At 38.6% G+C, this 18,925-nt stretch overlaps 1 protein-coding gene across 1 annotated transcript in view; it reads left to right on the forward strand.

Annotated features, from left to right (window-relative positions):
* The window catches only part of LOC124119877 (QRFP-like peptide receptor), a 68,250-nt gene that overhangs the window by 3,360 nt on the left and 45,965 nt on the right, over positions 1-18,925 (forward strand). Inside the window, exon 2 of the mRNA XM_046482540.2 lies at positions 16,608-16,731. Coding sequence (XP_046338496.1) covers positions 16,608-16,731 — 124 coding nt within the window. The remainder of the gene's footprint in view (positions 1-16,607; positions 16,732-18,925) is intronic.

The raw sequence follows: 18,925 nt of genomic DNA on the forward strand, positions 1-18,925 counted from the left end.
CCACAGTGCCAAAGATCCTCTCGGCGTCGCTACAAAGCGGATCTTGTACGGGAATTGCTTCTGGGTGCCTCGCAAATGTCGCATCCAATTGATTACCTCCATATATGTGTTCCTGTCACAACTAAAGGAATGGGACATGGGGAATTTTGATCGGCCACTTTGCGCGTTACAGGGGCCGCGTTACAGTCATCTGGACAAAATATACCTCAGTGTCTTAATGTTTATTAACATATTTCAACTGCAAAGAGACGGGACGTTTGCGTCAAAGATAACTTCATATGTTAATGCATGGAATGGACATATTGTACGCCAATATTGCCCGTTTTGGCCGTCAATAATGGATGTTTGCGTAGACACATTATACGGCTGACCTGTTTGCCATTTTTATCCATCAATGATGGATGTCTACGTGTAAGGTAAAGTTAAGTATAGAAATATCTTCGTAATTGCTTAATCGTCTCGGAAGGAGAATGTATCGTAGACTAGTCAAGTGTGCAAGCTCCAGTACGTCCATTTTATTAATATTGACCATGTATTGATCAAATACTCACATCAGCATTGACCTTGCCCGAATAACCTACCGCTAAAGCTATGCAGTATGCTAGGCACAGTCGCCGCATCAAGTATCATAAAATTAGAGAAGGCACAATGTAAGTTAATTATCATGTGAAATTGTTGTTAACAAGAATGGTATTTGATGTTACGTGGCTGAAGTACGATTGAGTAGGTATTCCCCAGTGGCTCTCTTCAAGATGGTTCACTTAAAAAAGTATGCTTGTTTTTTCTTATTATTATTTTATAGCGTATTATATCGTTTAACTTGATCTATCGGTTGTGTTTTTATGTACATCTTTGTCAAGAATTAAGTTTTCAGTGACACTCATTCATAAAATTAATCACTATGTAACGATATGGAAATCCTTGCTTTGGCAGAAGACAGATTTGATCATCATCATTGAGTTGAAGGTGTATTACCGGTTATCATTTCAATACTTATTGAGGGGATAAGGTTTGACACCGCTTTTTAATAGTTTTTCATTTCGCACATGCTACATGTGAGAGGAAAATCCAAAGTTAACATTTTGTGAAACCCACATGTTGGGTACAGTGTTGACAAACCAATGGTGATATTTCATGTCCCGAACCCACAACAAGCGGATCCTGACACACCCAAGGAACACAACTCTGCATAGCGAGTTGCAAAGCCTTGTACAAATGGGCCCCCAATAAGTAAACACTATCTGTCACAAGTTTGTGAAACATACATATGGTTATTGATACTTGGGAAAACACGCTGAGGGTCGTGCTTTCACTACAACAACTGATTAGTGGCTGATTTCGCAAAGTGGTTCACCTACAAAGTTGATTGATTGTTTACCATATGATGTACATGTATCTTACATCATATAATTGCTTGACTTACACCTGACATTTCTGTGACATATAATACCAGATACGTGTACATTTATATTCAGTGTCGTTTTGATTGAACGCCTACTTCATCTGTAGCATCTGTGTTTGATTCGTACTTTCACCTTTCAGCTATATTTATTGAAATTATATACTCTCCTCAAATTAGAGCAATTGCTTCAGATCAAATATCTCATAATCAACTTGGAGGTCAGTTATTCTATATTGTTACGAATGTCCAAATTTAAAGGGTTCATATTTCTTGGGGATATTGTTTCTTTTGAACGAGGATTTTACTAGAAATACGAGACACCAAGACATTAATTGTCCACAAATGTGTCAAGGACTTATCTAATTAGTCTTGTCTCCTTACATCACTGCGCATACGCTTCTTCTCGATGTTGTCCTGTTGGTCAGCAAATATGGCCACGGGGAAAGAAAACGAACATGTGCCAGTTCTTTAAAGGCCAGAGATCCCTTCATTACTGGCAAAAGAATAAATATATAATCATTATAACCAAGACAAAAAATCTGAATAAAATAAAAATAAAAGCTCCATTGGAAATTTGATATCCCCAACAGCAAGGTGCTGCCACTGTTTTGGAATCAATTCATCTCAATTATCTCTCCCCATTTCCTTTACCGTTGGGATAAAACAAAGACAAACAGTTAACAGAAATAGAAATGTTGTAAAACCATTAAGGCCTGATCGAATTTGACAGGCTAAAATAACATTATTGCGCTTGTTGTTTTCTGTTGTCCAAGCTGTCAAGAAGGATAACGTGACGAGACGACGAATTGATTGTGGCCATTTTCTTGACAGGCTGGCTAGTGAACCGTATGATGCGGACTAGAAGCCATCAACTACTATGGGCAAGGTCATCTTGGTATTTGGAAGGCTTTGCTACACAGCTTACAAAATGAGTTGTTTAATCATTGGCATGGATCCTTGTGTTGCTTCAGGATATTAGTTTAGAGGTACTAGAGGGGTATTTTCGTTGACTGTTTCACAATTTGAAAAACTATATTCGGCATGATTTTTTAAATTTATGTACGATATGCTTTATCCGATGCAGCATTTAGTAATGCGTACTTGTTCGAAACCGTGAAGATCCGGGTTAGAACTGGTCTAAAGCAACCCATGCTTGTCGAAAGAGGCGACTAAAGGAATCGGGTGGTCAGGCACGCTGACTTGGAGAATGCATGTCATCGTATCCAAATCGCGTTGATCGATGCTCATGATCTCAATCACTGGATTGTGGCTTTAAACAACAAACAAATAAAACTAGTTTGCATGATGTAGTCCCAGATTCTTCTCCCTGTAACTTGGAGTAATAACTTGATGATAAATAAAATGATAGAGCTCTAAAACCCATGGTATAAATCCGTGCATGTAACAGAAAAACAAATTGGTAGCTTATCCAAGAAACGCTGTTAGGCACATTTATCAAATCCTTTGTCAAAAACGCATAGATAAAACGAATGTATGTCCACTACAAATTCTTATCCCCTTGAGAAGCTTTCAACTTGAGCATACAGTTCCTTCGATAAGAAAAATGAGATTTACTTTGTCTTCCTTTCAACCTGGATTCCAACCCATCGATCATTGACATCCCAACCCTCTAACCGACGTATCACTCTCCAAGGAGGAAAGCTAAAATAGGCTATACAAATATCGAGTTTGTGTATTTGGCTCAAGTGCACAAGCTGAAACATGTTTTATAAACAATTTCCTTTACAAACGAAAACTTCAATATTGCATATATCACTTTCACATGTGCATTACGTTGAGTCAACTACAAACTAACGAGACAAAACCCTTTCCATAATTAACAGAAATCGTCACCAAAAGCAGGGTCGATTATACGATTCCGATTATAGGGGCTAATAGAAATATACTAATCTGCCCTTGATTTACATGCACTAAGCGGTAGATTTTTAGGCTAATATAACTTCCGGCGCGTACACAATATAACAAAGTCGCTTATTATCACTGTTTGAATAATGCAGATAATGGTGTTCATTCAAGCATTGTCATCGTTCACCAAACTTTTTACATGTCAGCTACTATTTTTTACTATTTAGCTTGTTTTACAGACACTTATCTTTTACCTAATGTACAGAAATACGACTTTCTAATGTCAAATGAAACATGTGTTTCAACGTTGCCCTGACCTGTCATATGATGTCCCGCCGTCTGAAAGTATTATTGATGGAAATGTATAAATAAAACAAAAGTTTTGGTTAATTTTATACGTGTATATATTAAACAGATATTGTTAACTTTCGTGCGAAGAAATGTATTGTTTCATACTGTATATACAAGTCTCTGAATGCGGAAATCTGTATATGTTTAACATGTATATAATGCAGTTATAACTCAGGTTAGATTTAAAGTGCCAGTCTCGTGGGTATGTACAACTTTGCAGACTTGGATAGGTCCTAACATTGTAACTGCAAATATCGTATTCAAAACATCGAGAGCGTCCCGTAAATAAGGTATATATTCACTTTCGTCCTGTCTATCATTTTCAAAAGGTGACACGAAAATACAGCAGAGGCGGAGCCTTTATGTACAGAGGCTCCACAAATGGTCTTGTTGGGGGAAATTACTTCCAAAATTACAGGCTAGATCGCACAAACCCGTCACTCCAAGCGGGCAAGCCCCCGTTAACGATCATGGTCGGTTGTACACGTTCTCGGCGAAGCTAACCTTTTCTTCACCCTTTTTTACCTCTTAGACATTCTCCTACCTACAGTTTGACAATGATCATTTGTGCACTGTACTTTCCTTCGTATGAGTGAGACTAAAGGGTTGAAATATACTTCTCTTTCTTCCAACAACGGAAAGGTGACAAAGGCCGTTTACATCACAAATTGAGTTCACTATTGGGTGAGAAGATTATGTGCGAAACATACTAATTCTTCAGCTGCGTTTATTGTTCGGGTTTCGGAACTTTCATTTATTTTGTTGTGAGACATTTCTGTGTTTAAAATATTCGCTGATCTGTGTATCAAATGACGAAGCATCGATCGTACATGTACTTCATTCGCTCCTTTTTGTGGTATACTGATCACAACTTGCCGATATGTCCGCCTCTTATGGTGACAATAGGTTTTTTTAGTTATCATGGAATGTGAAAGTTTATCAAACTTAAGGATGAATTGGTGATTTCGGAAGAAGTACAAGTGACCCGTACCTGTGACCGACAAAAGTGACGAAAATAATGAGGATGCTCCCCATCCTGGATGCATGGATTACAAGTGATTGCAAAACACTGATTGGTTCGTTTTTCTTAGTATATTTTCTCCTAATCACAATATCCAGTTGTCGTCTTGAAATAGCACTACAAAGATGAAGAGACATGTCATAGACTCTGTGAATCCGTGTGACTTGCTAACCTGTTACATTACACTTTACACATGGCAGATACCTAGACCTTCTGCTGTCAAACATTATGCGATGTTTTACTGCAGTTACATGTGGTTTTGAGATGAGAAAATACCGTTCTGGTTAATGATCACTAGCTGATCACCATCAATCGATGTCTAATTTTATAACGGCACGGATTGAGGGGATGGTGTGGGTGAAACCCGCAACACTAAAATTGAAAAGGAAACTATCTTACGGTGTTATAATTACTAGTAGATAATTCACGTTAAATCAAGGTTACTTGACACGCCCTGACGAGTCGAGCAATACTTCGGACATTCATGGAATCCATACCAGTGTCATATATACAACACAGGTCTCCAAGCAACTATCGAAACGACCGTACATATTCTCTACCCGACAGGTGGTAAAATCCAATCTTGAAGGTCGTGCTAATTAAGCCACGCCTCCTCGTTAGCGCTTTTGATTCGTTTGGGTTGTGACAAACACAGATCGTATAATACGTGTTAACGTAAGAAAAGAACAGCGCTAACTTCAAATTTTCTAACTTTTTTTCTCGTTCATCGTATGGTACAACATACTGACAACACAATGATAGAAGGAATATCTATCACTATGTTTCATGATATTTGCACGATAAGTGACGATCTCTCTGTCTGTCAAATTTGCAGCTAAAAACAACTAAACGGTCAGTAAAAAGCTATTCCCTTGCCACTTCTACTCAATAAATTTATTTTTTAATGATTTTTCTTATGTTAAAATCTTAACTATGTTTTTTTTTACTAGATAATAGATAGACATGAACTTTACTGTTTACTGAACATTACTGTTCAAACTTAACAGACATAAATAAACCTGTTTGGTCACATATAAGTGTAAATTAATATGTGAGTTTCCACCGCTTCTCTTCTGACCCCTTCTCTTCATTTTCCCGAGGCAAGGGAGTTAACTGACCATTTAAGTCCAGTTTCCACCCTTGCCGAACAAGGCTGGAATTATGGAGTTATATTTTAGCTGGACTAACGAGTCTATGCAGAGTCCGATAAAAATTGCGTAACGAAATCAACATCGGGTTTGTAAACTGCCGTGCAGATTTCGGCTGGTTGCAGGACAGATGGTTTTATAATCTTTTAATATTTTTAATCAAGGTGCCCATGTGATCATGTGGTAAACAGTACTGTTGTGGGATTGACAAAGTATTCAACGTTTGATGTTATTTGTGCAACTTGCAACCACCTCACATCCCAAAGTGAAATCGAATGAATAAAAACTGAATTTACAGTAACAAGACATTCAATTGATTAAGTTGTTGTTTGTGCAGTTTGCAAGCACCTATCATCAAGTTCAGTGAGCACAAACATGACAAATGAATTAAAGTTTTGTTAAAGTTAAGGTCTTAACAACCATGTTGATGTGAAAACATAATACATTTTTAACAATACATTTACTCACATGGACATTCCAATTTCCTCTAATAATAAACTGTCTTTGGTATTCCCAAGTGACAATATTCATGAGCATGTGTTTATGTAACACTACCGAATAGTGATGATACCAGATGATCGTAAAAGGTAAGCGTACCCTTCCTCACCGGTGGCACCCGTCACAAACACATGCCAAGGCAAGTCAAGTGTTCATCTGAACAAAACCAGGGAAACAAAAGAAATGTTTGAGGGAGAACACCTGGCGTCATCACTGATTTACAGTGATCCATGATTCATATAAGTTTTATCAACTATTTTGCCTTGACGTTTTAAATTTACAATAAGATTACTATTGGATAATTTCTAATAAAAATGTAAAGCGAACTGTATAGTCAACTACAAAAGGCTGTATCGGATGGTGCATAGCATGAAGCCATTCACCTAAAGTGAAATCCCGTTTGTCCGGACGATACCGTTTCAAGACTAAATGTCCGGATTCACAAATATCCGGCTTTACATATCTGGTGTAATGTAATGTCCTTTCATTCGTGGACTTTTTTAGCCACAATCGACGCGATGTTTCCAAACTGTCGAGATTTCACTGTATGTCATTTGTGTACTTGATCATGCACTGTTTTCTCTGAACGTTGTCATGCTCACCCTTAAGGCCCTTTGTCTATGTGATGGCGACTTGATTTACCAAACCACACTGCAGGATAATTCAAAGAGTGTTTATGTAACTTGTACTTGTGCAAGACAAATACAAGTGTAACAGCTAATTCCATGATAGCACACGATGAACCATGTAAATTACCGTAACACAACATCGCTTCATTTGAAATACTCCCTGAGAATGAAATCAGGGTGCCTATTCCGTCTGTAACGTAATGTTAAAGCCTACAAAATATATTCCCTAGAATGTAACCGCATCGGATTTCCCAGACTCGTTATTGATTGAACTGTTTATTTGTAAGGTTGGCGTTAGTTTCAGCCTGGGGCGTGGCAAGAAAGTGGTTGTGTGACAACAAGTAATTAGTAAACGACGGCTTGCCAAATCAACTTTAAAGTCTCGCACTATAGTGACAGCAGAAGTATTGAGACAAAACAACGTGACGCCAACTTGAGGCCTTGACGCCTTTGAGGCAATGATCAAAGTGACTGATGGTTGAAATTTCTTTGTTTAACGTACACTGTTTTGAGAGCTTGACATAATGTTAGCGGCAGATGGTTCTACCCAAAGCATAACATGCACTGTTTTTTACCAATTAACCTATCGATTATCTGTAGATTCTATTGGAAACAATACTAAATCACAGGAAAAAAAGAAGTGACACGGTTCTTTTCTTACGTTTGTTTAGTAGTGTAGAATAAACGTTCATGGTAAGCTCGCACGTTTTAACTTCACGTTAATGATGTGGTTAACACTGCTATTGTTCATATTTATGATCAAGAGTGAGAGAGTTAAGCTTTGTACAAATCCATACGAAGTATTCGTGCAATAATGATTTCATGACCCATACGGGTTTGTTGGCTTAACGCAGACGCCACAATAGATAATGACGTGAAATGCTAACTTTGATGATGTCATGTGCACACTGTTAGCCTCGCGACCCGGTTCTCTACACAGAACATGCTGCTTCTCTCTATATATGACATAAAAATTGAGGAAACTGTTATCTTCGTGTACGTGTCATGTTCTTGCAAAGGAATTCTGACACGAGCTCTGTTCAATCAGGACCGCCTCCGTGGTCTAATGGTAGAGCGTCCGCCCGGAGAGCGGAAGGTCCGGGGTTCGGATCCCCGACCGCGTCATACCAAAAGACGTTAAAAGATGGTACTTGTTGTTACCCTGTCTGGCGCTCGGCATTAAGGAGCTAAAACAAGGACTGGTCGGCTCGGAGTCTGTATACTGTGTCTGAGAGGGGTATTCATGTTAAACTGCGGTATGGTATCTCAGTGAGCTGGCACTATAAATCGGCATCAACCCGGACTAGTACAAGCAGCCACACAAACACACACACGTACATGCACGTCGCTATATAAGTGCAATAATCTTGGACGCGACGCTAAACCCCATTTCACCACCTCACCTGTTCAATAAGAATTACACGCACGCACACGCACACACGCACACACACACACACACACACACACACACACACACACACTCAGAACAGCGTTAAACCAATTAACTGATGCAAAACAATATGTGAAGGAAGAAAAACAGAAGATGACAGAGTCATATTATTGCTCATATTATCATATTATCGATCAACCCAGCCTTATCAATTGTCCAACTGGATCCCTATCCAACTCGGCACCTGGGGACCTTCCTTGTAGCTAGGCCAAGGTCTTGGAGTAAGTGACCCTATCAATGAACTCAACATTGCTTATCCCAGCCATGGTGATACCTCACCTGTTGTTGCCGCTTTAAGTGTTTAAGAGGACTTAGACTTCCTGTGATATACTACATGAGGGATTTTACTCAAGTTATGGAGAAGTTAATGGTTATATCGCTTTCTTTTTCTTTCTTATTCTTTCTAACATTCAATTCATTTGATGCAAAGCAAAAGGGGAAATCAAAGGTCGAAAGGTTACATTAACATACACTGAGACCCATGTTCTATATCATTGAAATTACTACTTAAAATATTTGTTTATAGAACACAAGCAGCCAGGCACAAACACAACTAAAAAAACAATAATAATCTGGTTAATCTGTATCACCTTACGAGTATATACCTCTGCTCACAGTTGGAAGATGCTCATAAGTTAAGTAGGTAAGACAAGGCAGTGATACTGGTCACACTTCTCTGACCGTTCAGATGATTGGCACGTCTGACAATTGGGTTGGACCGTCAGGACCATACCAGAGACCATACAATAAAATAAAAAAATTTAGTCCTGACCATACTAGACGATCCACGCCGTCGGGGTAAAATGACGCGAAATCAACCAAGTCACCATGTCTGACCACCAGCCATCATGTCGCCTCCTACGACAAAGCACATGTTGCTGTTGGGGAGGACTATTACACACTGTAATTCACACGTGGCCTTCATAACTAATCACTAGCAATAAGAGAAAGGGCTTAACGGGAAGAATGGGTCTTCACATAACCAACATATACCTTGTCACAATAAATCGTTATAATCGAACAAAACAGTTAACAATAGTGTCATGTGTTCCACTATTTTTGTCCACAAGTATACCCACAACAAAGCGAGATTTCCTTCTGTGTTCTTCACACCGAATATCACAAATGAATCATGATGTGTTAGTCACGATCAATAAACACTGACACTGCTGTGGTAATATTAGAGAGCAAAATACCTCATATATTATCCCAAGTCAATATTCTCCCTTTCGACATTCCAATTAACTTGTTATATGCGTATTATATGTAATAGGTCATTTCGCCGTTCTGTGATGTTAATGTAAATGCCTGGCATATATTCACAAGAACTTTATCTAAAAGATTAAAGAAAAATATTTACGTTGTATGATTTTGAACTTCCTAAATCCGGTTATGTTACTATGGAATCTGCAACCATCAATTACTTCTGGCAGAGCGCTTTGGTTGTGTGCACATCTGACCAGCAAATATTAACTGTATTCCTAATCCATACGGGGCGGTCGGGTAGCCTAGTGGTTAAAGCGTTCGCTCGTCACGCCGAAGACCCGGGTTCGATTCCCGACATGGGTACAATGTGTGAAGCCCATTTCTGGTGTCCCCCGCCGTGATATTGCTGGAATATTGAAAAAAGCGGCGTAAAACCAAACTCACTCACTCACTCACCTAATCCATACACGAGAAGAACCTTTATTTGAAACTCATCTGGCTTGATGTATTGTTAAAGACGATGGTGCTGCAAATTATGGTGTTACATCAGCACTCGCTAGTCTCAAAATACGGATAAATCTATAATTAATCTTCAGCAAATAAGGGGTTACTGGATTGAACCTGACTTTCTTTTAAGGTTCAAGCTCTCGCCAAAGATGAACACGTCTGCTCACGTATTCACGTCTCAAAGTCAGAGTTGTGATTAGCCTGGTTAACTAATGTGCATTCAGTTGTCATGTGTCGTCGACTCTAAACATGAATTCTCCCATGAGTGAGTAGTATTGTTTTACGCCGCTTTTAGCAGTATTCCAAGTTCAACGATATCACGGCTGGGGAAGCCTGTAATGTTATTCGAACATTGTACCATATGTGACCTCGAATCCCACAGGTGTAACAGACGTACTGTGTTTTCAATGTACAAATCCAATGACACGTTGGCGCATTTAATGATTTTGTTGAAACTAAACACGATACGGTATTTTCGAATTAAGTCTGTTGTGTACAAGTGCAGAGATTCTGCTGTCAATAAGAAAGAAAGAACACACTCTTTCAGTCGATTTCTATCCTGTTTTCTCCACAAAATGTATTGCAATACATACTTTGAATATTGTAGTTACCGCAAATCCGCATTTCATAATCCTTAATTGTAATTGTACATATAATTAATTAATTAAGAGTCGCAAGCTCCGACGTTCATACAGTTTGGCCCTCACTCTATGGAGGTTCATACTCCAATGAACTCACACAAAGTGAAAGTCAATTCTTATAATTTTTTATCACAATTTCTTACCTCAAAAGATGTAAGCCAAGATCACAATTTTTTTTAGTACGTGTGACTTCATGTTTACACTGACAGCCAAACAACAACCAGCTATATCGCGGAATAAAATAGTTCCCCCAAAAGAGAGGTGACATGAGCGTATGAATGCAGAACTTGCTCTTCAGAAACATCTTACGCAACACATGTGTTCATACAATATCCCCATTAGATGAGAAATGTCTGTAATGAACTACCTCAGTAAGTCAGCCACAATAACAGCGCGTCGTAATACATTTACATCAAGTACAAGACGTCAAAATGGCCGACATAATAAACGTGACGGGAGGATTTCCGAAAGTTGTTAATGAACCTGTGGCGGTTACATGTGTTAGTCATCATTGATCAAATGACCGATTATTGAAAGGTGATTAAAGATACGTCAAACAGACACCAAGGTAAATTCGTAGATTGCTGGAGACGGTCACTGTCAGCCTAGACACAGATCGAGTCGATACTGACGATAGTTTGGATGTGCATTTTTTCGTTTGTTCATTAGGATGGGCCGTAGCGAGGAAATTCGTGAACAATCATGCAGTCAAGTTCTCTTACGTTTCTCAATGTATACTGAAATGCTGAGACCAAGATTAAAGGTTCTAAATGATCAGAAATAATGTTTATGTATGTTTTCGTGCTAGGGAATTCCCAGGGGTTTCCCCAGGAATGAGGAAGTAGTCCGTCAGTGTTTACGTCATTTCAAGAACACGGTCTCGTGAAAAACGTATGAACGTCAAATTGTGTCGTTCATACACTTATGAACGTCAATTTCGCGGTCATGTGACCGACCTCTCGTCCAATGGAAAAGCCGTATATCGTGTAAACGTCAAATTAAAAAATTATTTACCAATGACTACCGACCATTTACTGAGAATGTAGTAGTTTCCCATCAATATCATCTTCCGAAGTGATGCGGTCGTCAAATCATGTGTTTCAATCAGAGGTAGTTATGTGATTTGATACCGCTGATTGGCCTATCAGATGGGAATATTTCTCAAATAGTAGAATAAACGTTAATATTTACTATATATACAGGTAGTTAATTTCGGATAACATGAACTGATCACGAACACGATTCTGTTCAACCTTGTTCCATAAACGCAGAAGGTACAGGGTGATGAAAATGAAAAAGTAATTTGCTATCACTGAAACTACATCGTATCAAATGCTTTTCAAGTGGTTGAAAATGTCCTGCTCAGCATGCTCTTTCAACGAAGATTTCAAAGAGCATCATGCGACTCTTGTTCAACAGTTTGATCAGAAATACAGCATTCAAGCCTTAGTTAGGGTTTCAGATAGGAGCGATGACGTCACTTTCGAAACGAAGATATGCTGGCGAATGGATGGGATATATCTCAAAATAGAATGGAGATTTTTTAAATGGATAAACGAGGATTGTTTCGACCCGTTTGGCGAAGTCGCCGCTTCCTTAGTACTTATGTCTGTTCAGTGATGTGAGTGTGAACAATCGTAGAGTTTTGATGTCGAAGTGATCAATGATAATCTTTTAAGAACATCGTTAAAATCGGGTTTTTAAGCCCGTGGTTTACACATACATGTATAATATCAATGAAACGTTACCAGTCTAACTCTTAATTTGAACGGATTATATGGATTATATTGCCCAGGGGGTTGTGAAATACCATACGATTTATCCTACAGGCAATACCGGTGAGCTGTGTATTAACAATGTTTCCGAATATTAACCACTGAGTGCAGCGAGTACGCGGCACAACAATAAACAAAGGTGTCATTGATCACACAGACCGTGGTTAACGAACACTGCATCTCATATCGGCAACATTAAGTTAAATACAATGTCTAACACACCTCGAGTATACTGAACTGCCATGATCGAATAATGTGCCGACGGCGTACCCATGCAAGCAAATAAATACGTATAATTAATTGATTTTGTCGATTCATATAATAATTTTAAGCAAGAGATGTACAATAACACACAAAAATATTCTCCTTTTTTGTAAAATTGTAAAGAAGTTTGCTTTCGAATAGAAGATAAAGTGAGTGAGTTGGGTTTAACGCCGTTTTTCCAGTATTCCAGTTATATCACGGGGTGTTGCTTAAGGTGAGAGAAAGCAGGAAATGATGCAGCCGTTTACCACGGGTATCGTGCTGACAAATCTAGAAACATAATCTGGGCGAACATGGACTCGAACCGACAGTCATATGTTTCTAGAGTGTTCAAGGGACGCAACTATGTACAGGGAATGGCGGCACCTTAGACGACCTAGCTACCTGTGCCTCTATTTTCTGAAGATTATTTTATCATTAGAGGAGTTGAAGCTTTGGTCCAAAATCCATCACTTTTTGCAAATCCAAAATACATAACAGCACGATAGGTATGAGATTATATACTGGTCATCCTGCCTATTTTAACTTATTACATGACACATTTCAAATGTCTTCATCCAATAATTACTTGAGAGAAAACTATGTCCTTGATTTAACGGTCGTAGAATCTGTTCCGGTGCCCGCTGTATCGTGACGACTATGAAGGTATTACATAAGTAGTGTTATGCGCAATTTAATCAGCAAGTTGATTCAAGGCTCTGGTGCGTCGTGAGTCACATGATCTGCAATACGATCAGAATACTTGTGCCTAAGGTGAACAATGTCACCTTCATGTTTATCTGGTCGACGTTACGTTTTTAACGTTTGTTTAATTCAGGTTAACTCTGTTGAAATGACAAAATATATTGTCATGTGTTAAGGCGATACGTTGTATGCTGTATGGCTTATTAAGTCGTTGATGCTATGAAGATATATTGTGACCAAGCTATATAAAATTATCAATCATTGGCTCAAGCCTGCATTCCTAGAGTCTACCATTACCATGAACTATGGTGATAGAATATATAATTGATAATTATAAAATCCTGTGGGTACGTTTGGTCGTATCTGAAGCTACATATCCACAATCCGATATGTTTATGTCATGAAAGCACCGGTGGTCGAGGGGATATCATACCGAGAAGCTAAACAACATTGACGTGGTGAGAATACAGTCCATTTGACCCTCCCGTGTTGACGGCAAATTGTCGTTATTCGTGATTATATGGAGGGTTTGAAAATAAATATCGCTAAATATAAATACATACACAGATGATAGAACAATAATACAGACTTTCAATACTCCCATGTTGCATTGCCATTTGTGTACATGGAAAATCCGTTAATCTGGACAGCACAATTTCCAATCAAATCGTCCTGTCTAAAACAATTCTGAATTAACGAATCAACGAAATGGTACTATTCCCTTTGTATATATGTGGGTGTTCCAAGCGGTAATTGTCCGGGTTTCCCAACTAACGGGGTTATCACTGTATGTAATGTGTATGTGTCCAATTATAATTGATATATGACGACACATTTCGCAACAGTAGTGCAAAACGCAGCCCATGAATCCAAGTTCAGTTTCACGTCTATCGGTCATTCGCCACTTTAGGATTCTCTTCGGTGAGGTAACCAGAACGAGAGAAAGAGAGAGGGGGAGAGAGAGGGAGGGAGGGGGGGGGGGGGGAGAGAGGAGAGAGAGAGACAGACGAGAGACAGAATTCATATAAAGAGAAAGATGGAGCGAGAGACGGAAAGAAGAGAGGGAGAGAGGGAGAGAGAGTGTGTGTGTGTTTATTTATTCAGGTCTCAACACTTGTACAAAGCATATACTTTTACTTGTTTACATTTCACAATGATGTTCAAGAGCCACCCAGTTTGGGTTATGAGAGTCCAATTAAAACATACAAATAACATATCATTAATTTCATTAATACTCTCTCATTAAAAATAAAAATATGTTAAAATATCACAGTTTTTATCCGTTCAACCTTTTCCAGCTTCACCTCACACATTCATTTACCATTTACATACCAAGCACACCCGGGTAATACGGGTATCTATACCTTCTAGAATAGACCACACGTTCATGCACTGTAATATTAACCATGTACATATATTTCACGCCTATGATTCTGTGCAACCCCCAAGTCATACATGGTACAGTAGACACGCCCTATCGCATATACCACACATTCCAGCAACGAACCCCAGTAATACATCGTACCTAAAACACGCTTCATAGATTAGCCCATATTTCAGCAAGGGGTTCCCAAAACACCCATCACAGACTAGTCCACACCATCAGCAAGTTACCCTAGTACAACAAGGTACCAAACCACGCCTTATGGAATAATTAACCCATTCCAGCAAGGCACTCGATTGATACATGGTACAAAGAACACACCTTATAGAATACTAGTAGTTCACACATTCCAAGAAGGTACGAAAGTAACACATGGTGCAAAAGCACACCTCGTGGAAGAGTGCACCCATTCTAGTGAGGTGTCCCAGTAAATACACCTTATAGAATAGTTCCCACTTTCCAGCAAGGTTCTCAAGTAATACAAATACATAGCTGTATTGTTTTGAAACGTGAAATTGTGTTTTTCCACAACAACAAAACAAATGTTGCTGTTATTCAAATAGACTTAACAACAGTTAAATCAATTACGCTGATGAGAGATTTTTTGGAAGTGATTTAGGTTTTTTACGCTCAATTGTAAGCACTGTCTGTAAATAATCTAAACTGGATAAGACAACCAGTGGATGATAGCACGAACAAAACTTCACATTCTTTAGAAAACACTGAATAATCATAAAGAATCCGCAATTTAGTGAGTTCTCAGACGACACATGGGGAACTTGGCATTTTTTATAATTATACCCTGGAATTCCCACGTTGGGCTTGTTCAAAAGCTAATAATGGCATGGAAACATATTTTCAATAGATATAATCAATCTTAGTTACTATACATTGTCGTAAGTGTGTATATAACTATGCATATTTGCAAAATTGTCTCGTTTGATGTGGTTGTATAAGCTGATTTCTTTCCTATGGCTAAAGTGAAACCTTGTTAAATCGCAGGGTACCGTTTAGAGTTAAAATCACCCGGATTGACAAATTAACCAGGTTAACGACAAATATATTTTGGAGTGATATAACGTAGAAGATAAACATTAAGTGTTCAGATTTGCGGGTACTATTAAAAAATTCGATGTGCGAGGAGCCAATCTATGCTCTATGCTTGTGGCGAAGGGTTGTCGCTTTTTCAAACTTCGCGCCCTGACGTCTCATGAGGTCGTACAGATCTAAGACTGCCCATTTTACCCATTAGTACAACGTTCGTTCTAAGTCAATCTGCTTATAACAGAATGGTGGTAACATTCCTACATTAATCATACCTCTCATTCGCCACCTTTATCCGTAACAAGAAATTAAGACTACAGTTCAGAATATATTTTAACTGTGCTTCGATTTAGCGTCGACTGCTTCTGTGTTTTTCATAAGTCAAGAGTGGCTTGATTATTTTTTTAGAAATATGCAGTGGAAAGCCCGAACATTTCCGGGATGCACTCCCACTTAACAATCGTTTTCCATCCAATCGGATTGCAGCACACACTCCCATCCATCCAATATTAAAATATATACACGTACCAAAAAATGAATGGCAACGTTTATTGTAAACCAGATATCATATCACAGACTTTTTGTTTGTCATTACATTTTCACTTACATTTTCATTACATTGTAGTTCGATAATCATGTAAAGTGTACAGAGAAAAGTGTCGGGTGATGTCCTGAGTTCAGAATTTGTCTTGATGAAAACATATCATTCATTATGTTCTAAATCTTTTATATTTCAGGTATTTTGTGATTGCTCATCCATTGACATCAAAATCCCTCTGCACAACACGCAACACCAAGGTCGCGCTAATTCTCGTGTGGCTAGCCGCCATATTGCTGGCTTCTCCGTCATTTGTTGTGATGGTAAGTACAGCCTGAAATTTTCTTACCATGTTCAAAGAAAAACCGTTTGCTTTGTGTCCAAGGAACAGTGAAGAGCCTGAAGGCACCTGAGAATAGCAACATTTGTAATGATGTATAATGTCCGAATTTGTTACCTCGAGGGATATGAAATATTTGGTGATGTAGATTATGTTTGGCAGACTTGGAATATTTCTTTTGAAAATATGTACAAAGGATCACAAAGTCAAAAAAGATTAGCCAGCGACTTGTCTTTGGAATCGTATATTGGCACAGACAATCGACGTTTATATTTTCTTTAGAAAAAAAACAGATAATGCGTAAACTACATCTAACCAATGGAAAGCCTACGCAGCGGTAACCAACAATACACGTATGTTTTTGTTTGTCTGTAGCTTAACGCTGCACTCAGCAAATATTCTAGCTTTTTGACGGCGGTCAATAAATAATCGAGCCTGGAGCAGACAATCCAGTACTTGATATCATGAGCACCGATCCACGCAATTGGGATACGATGACATGCATCAACCAAGATTCATGTCCTCTTACGACAAGCATGGGTTGACGAAGATCTATTATAACCCGGATCTTCACGGGTCACATGTATGCAGTATTGTGTCTACTGATATTTCTTTGTTTTGTGGCTGAGTCCATGTAAAATACAAGTTCTTCAATACAAAAGTGCATTACCTGCGTACCACATTGAGAAGAATCATATGTTATCCTCTGTGTGTTCATTTAGTTCCAGACGCGTCATACCAAAAGACGTTAAAATATGGTACTTGTTGTTTACCTGCCTGGTGTTAAGGGGCTTAATTGGGACTGAGTCAGGATACTGTGTCTGAGCTGGGTATCCATGTTAAACTTTGGCATGGTATCTCAGTGGGCTAGCATAAACATCGGCATTAGTTCGGACTAGTACAAGCAGCTACATACACACACGTGCATGCACGTCAATATATAAGTTCAATAATCTTAAACCCCATTTAACCCCACCTCACCTCATTTTGTTCCTCTTAGGTATACTATTAACTTCACGAACATACGCAGTTTTACAGACCTTTACATATGTTTATCAATTACACCATATAGATGTAGGTAGTTTCCAACTTTCTTCTTCACCAGAACTCGCACATGATTACTGGAAAAGCCATTTTCTCTTCTAAGTTAAACCATTTATATTTTTCATTGTCACCGTGTACTGATTACAGAATACATTGATATTTCCAACACAGAAGCGGACTACTAACCTCAGGGGAAAGCAGTTAAATAATTAGATATACGATTCAGAAGCAGTGTTGGCGCCAAGATTAAATTGTTCGGGGAATAATCACAGTCCCTTACCAGCGTTAGCAAAACTCTTACACAGCTGTCTACTGACGGCCGCGACGAGTTTGTATCGGTCGAAAGCTAACAATTAAAGGACAACGAATATTATGGTGAATATGGAAATTGTTAATATCAAAACACATTTTTGGATATGTTTACATCGTTGAACATGTCCATGGAAATTAAGGGTAACGGTATTCTTGTTGGAATCCTTGTCACAAAAATGAGTGAGTAAGTGAGCTTGTTGGGTTTAATGCCGCTTTGAACAGTTTCAGTTATTATCACGACGTGGCAGCTTGATATGGGAGGAATGCTCTAAGTGATAGTGGTCTTAGAAGTTTACCTATTTTGTTAAACCTACGAGCACGTTTCTGATGCTGACAAACCTTGAAACATAATAATGTCGAACAGGGATTCGAACCCACGATCACAGATTGATGACACGTGTCCGGAACGCAATACGTGCCACTGTGGATTCCAGTAAAATGATTATAATCATTACGTAATCTCATTACTCTACAGAATCTTGAAAGAACAGTTTTAAACTCTTCAGAACCTGTTTCGACAAGGATAAATTCATGATACGTCCAAAACAATCGCCCGACCAATCGCCTCTATCTCACACCAAAATGCTTTTCACACTGAATAGGTTTTTCAATATGTATTTCACTGAGATACACACATTGCCGACAAATGTGTTGAATTCAATATAGCTTTTCTTGTGGCTTCAAGTGCCATTAAAGCACCACCTTCACTGATCACGCACATATAACTTTTCGTCTAATTGGCATCATATAGCCTGCTATTCCTAAAAGTTATTTTACGGCGGCTGTTGGTGACGATATATGGAAATTACAAATAGTTATGA

The sequence above is a fragment of the Haliotis rufescens genome, unplaced genomic scaffold (genome assembly GCF_023055435.1).
Source record: "Haliotis rufescens isolate VD_foot unplaced genomic scaffold, xgHalRufe1.0.p SCAF_2, whole genome shotgun sequence".
Classification (NCBI taxonomy): Eukaryota; Metazoa; Mollusca; class Gastropoda; order Lepetellida; family Haliotidae; genus Haliotis; species Haliotis rufescens.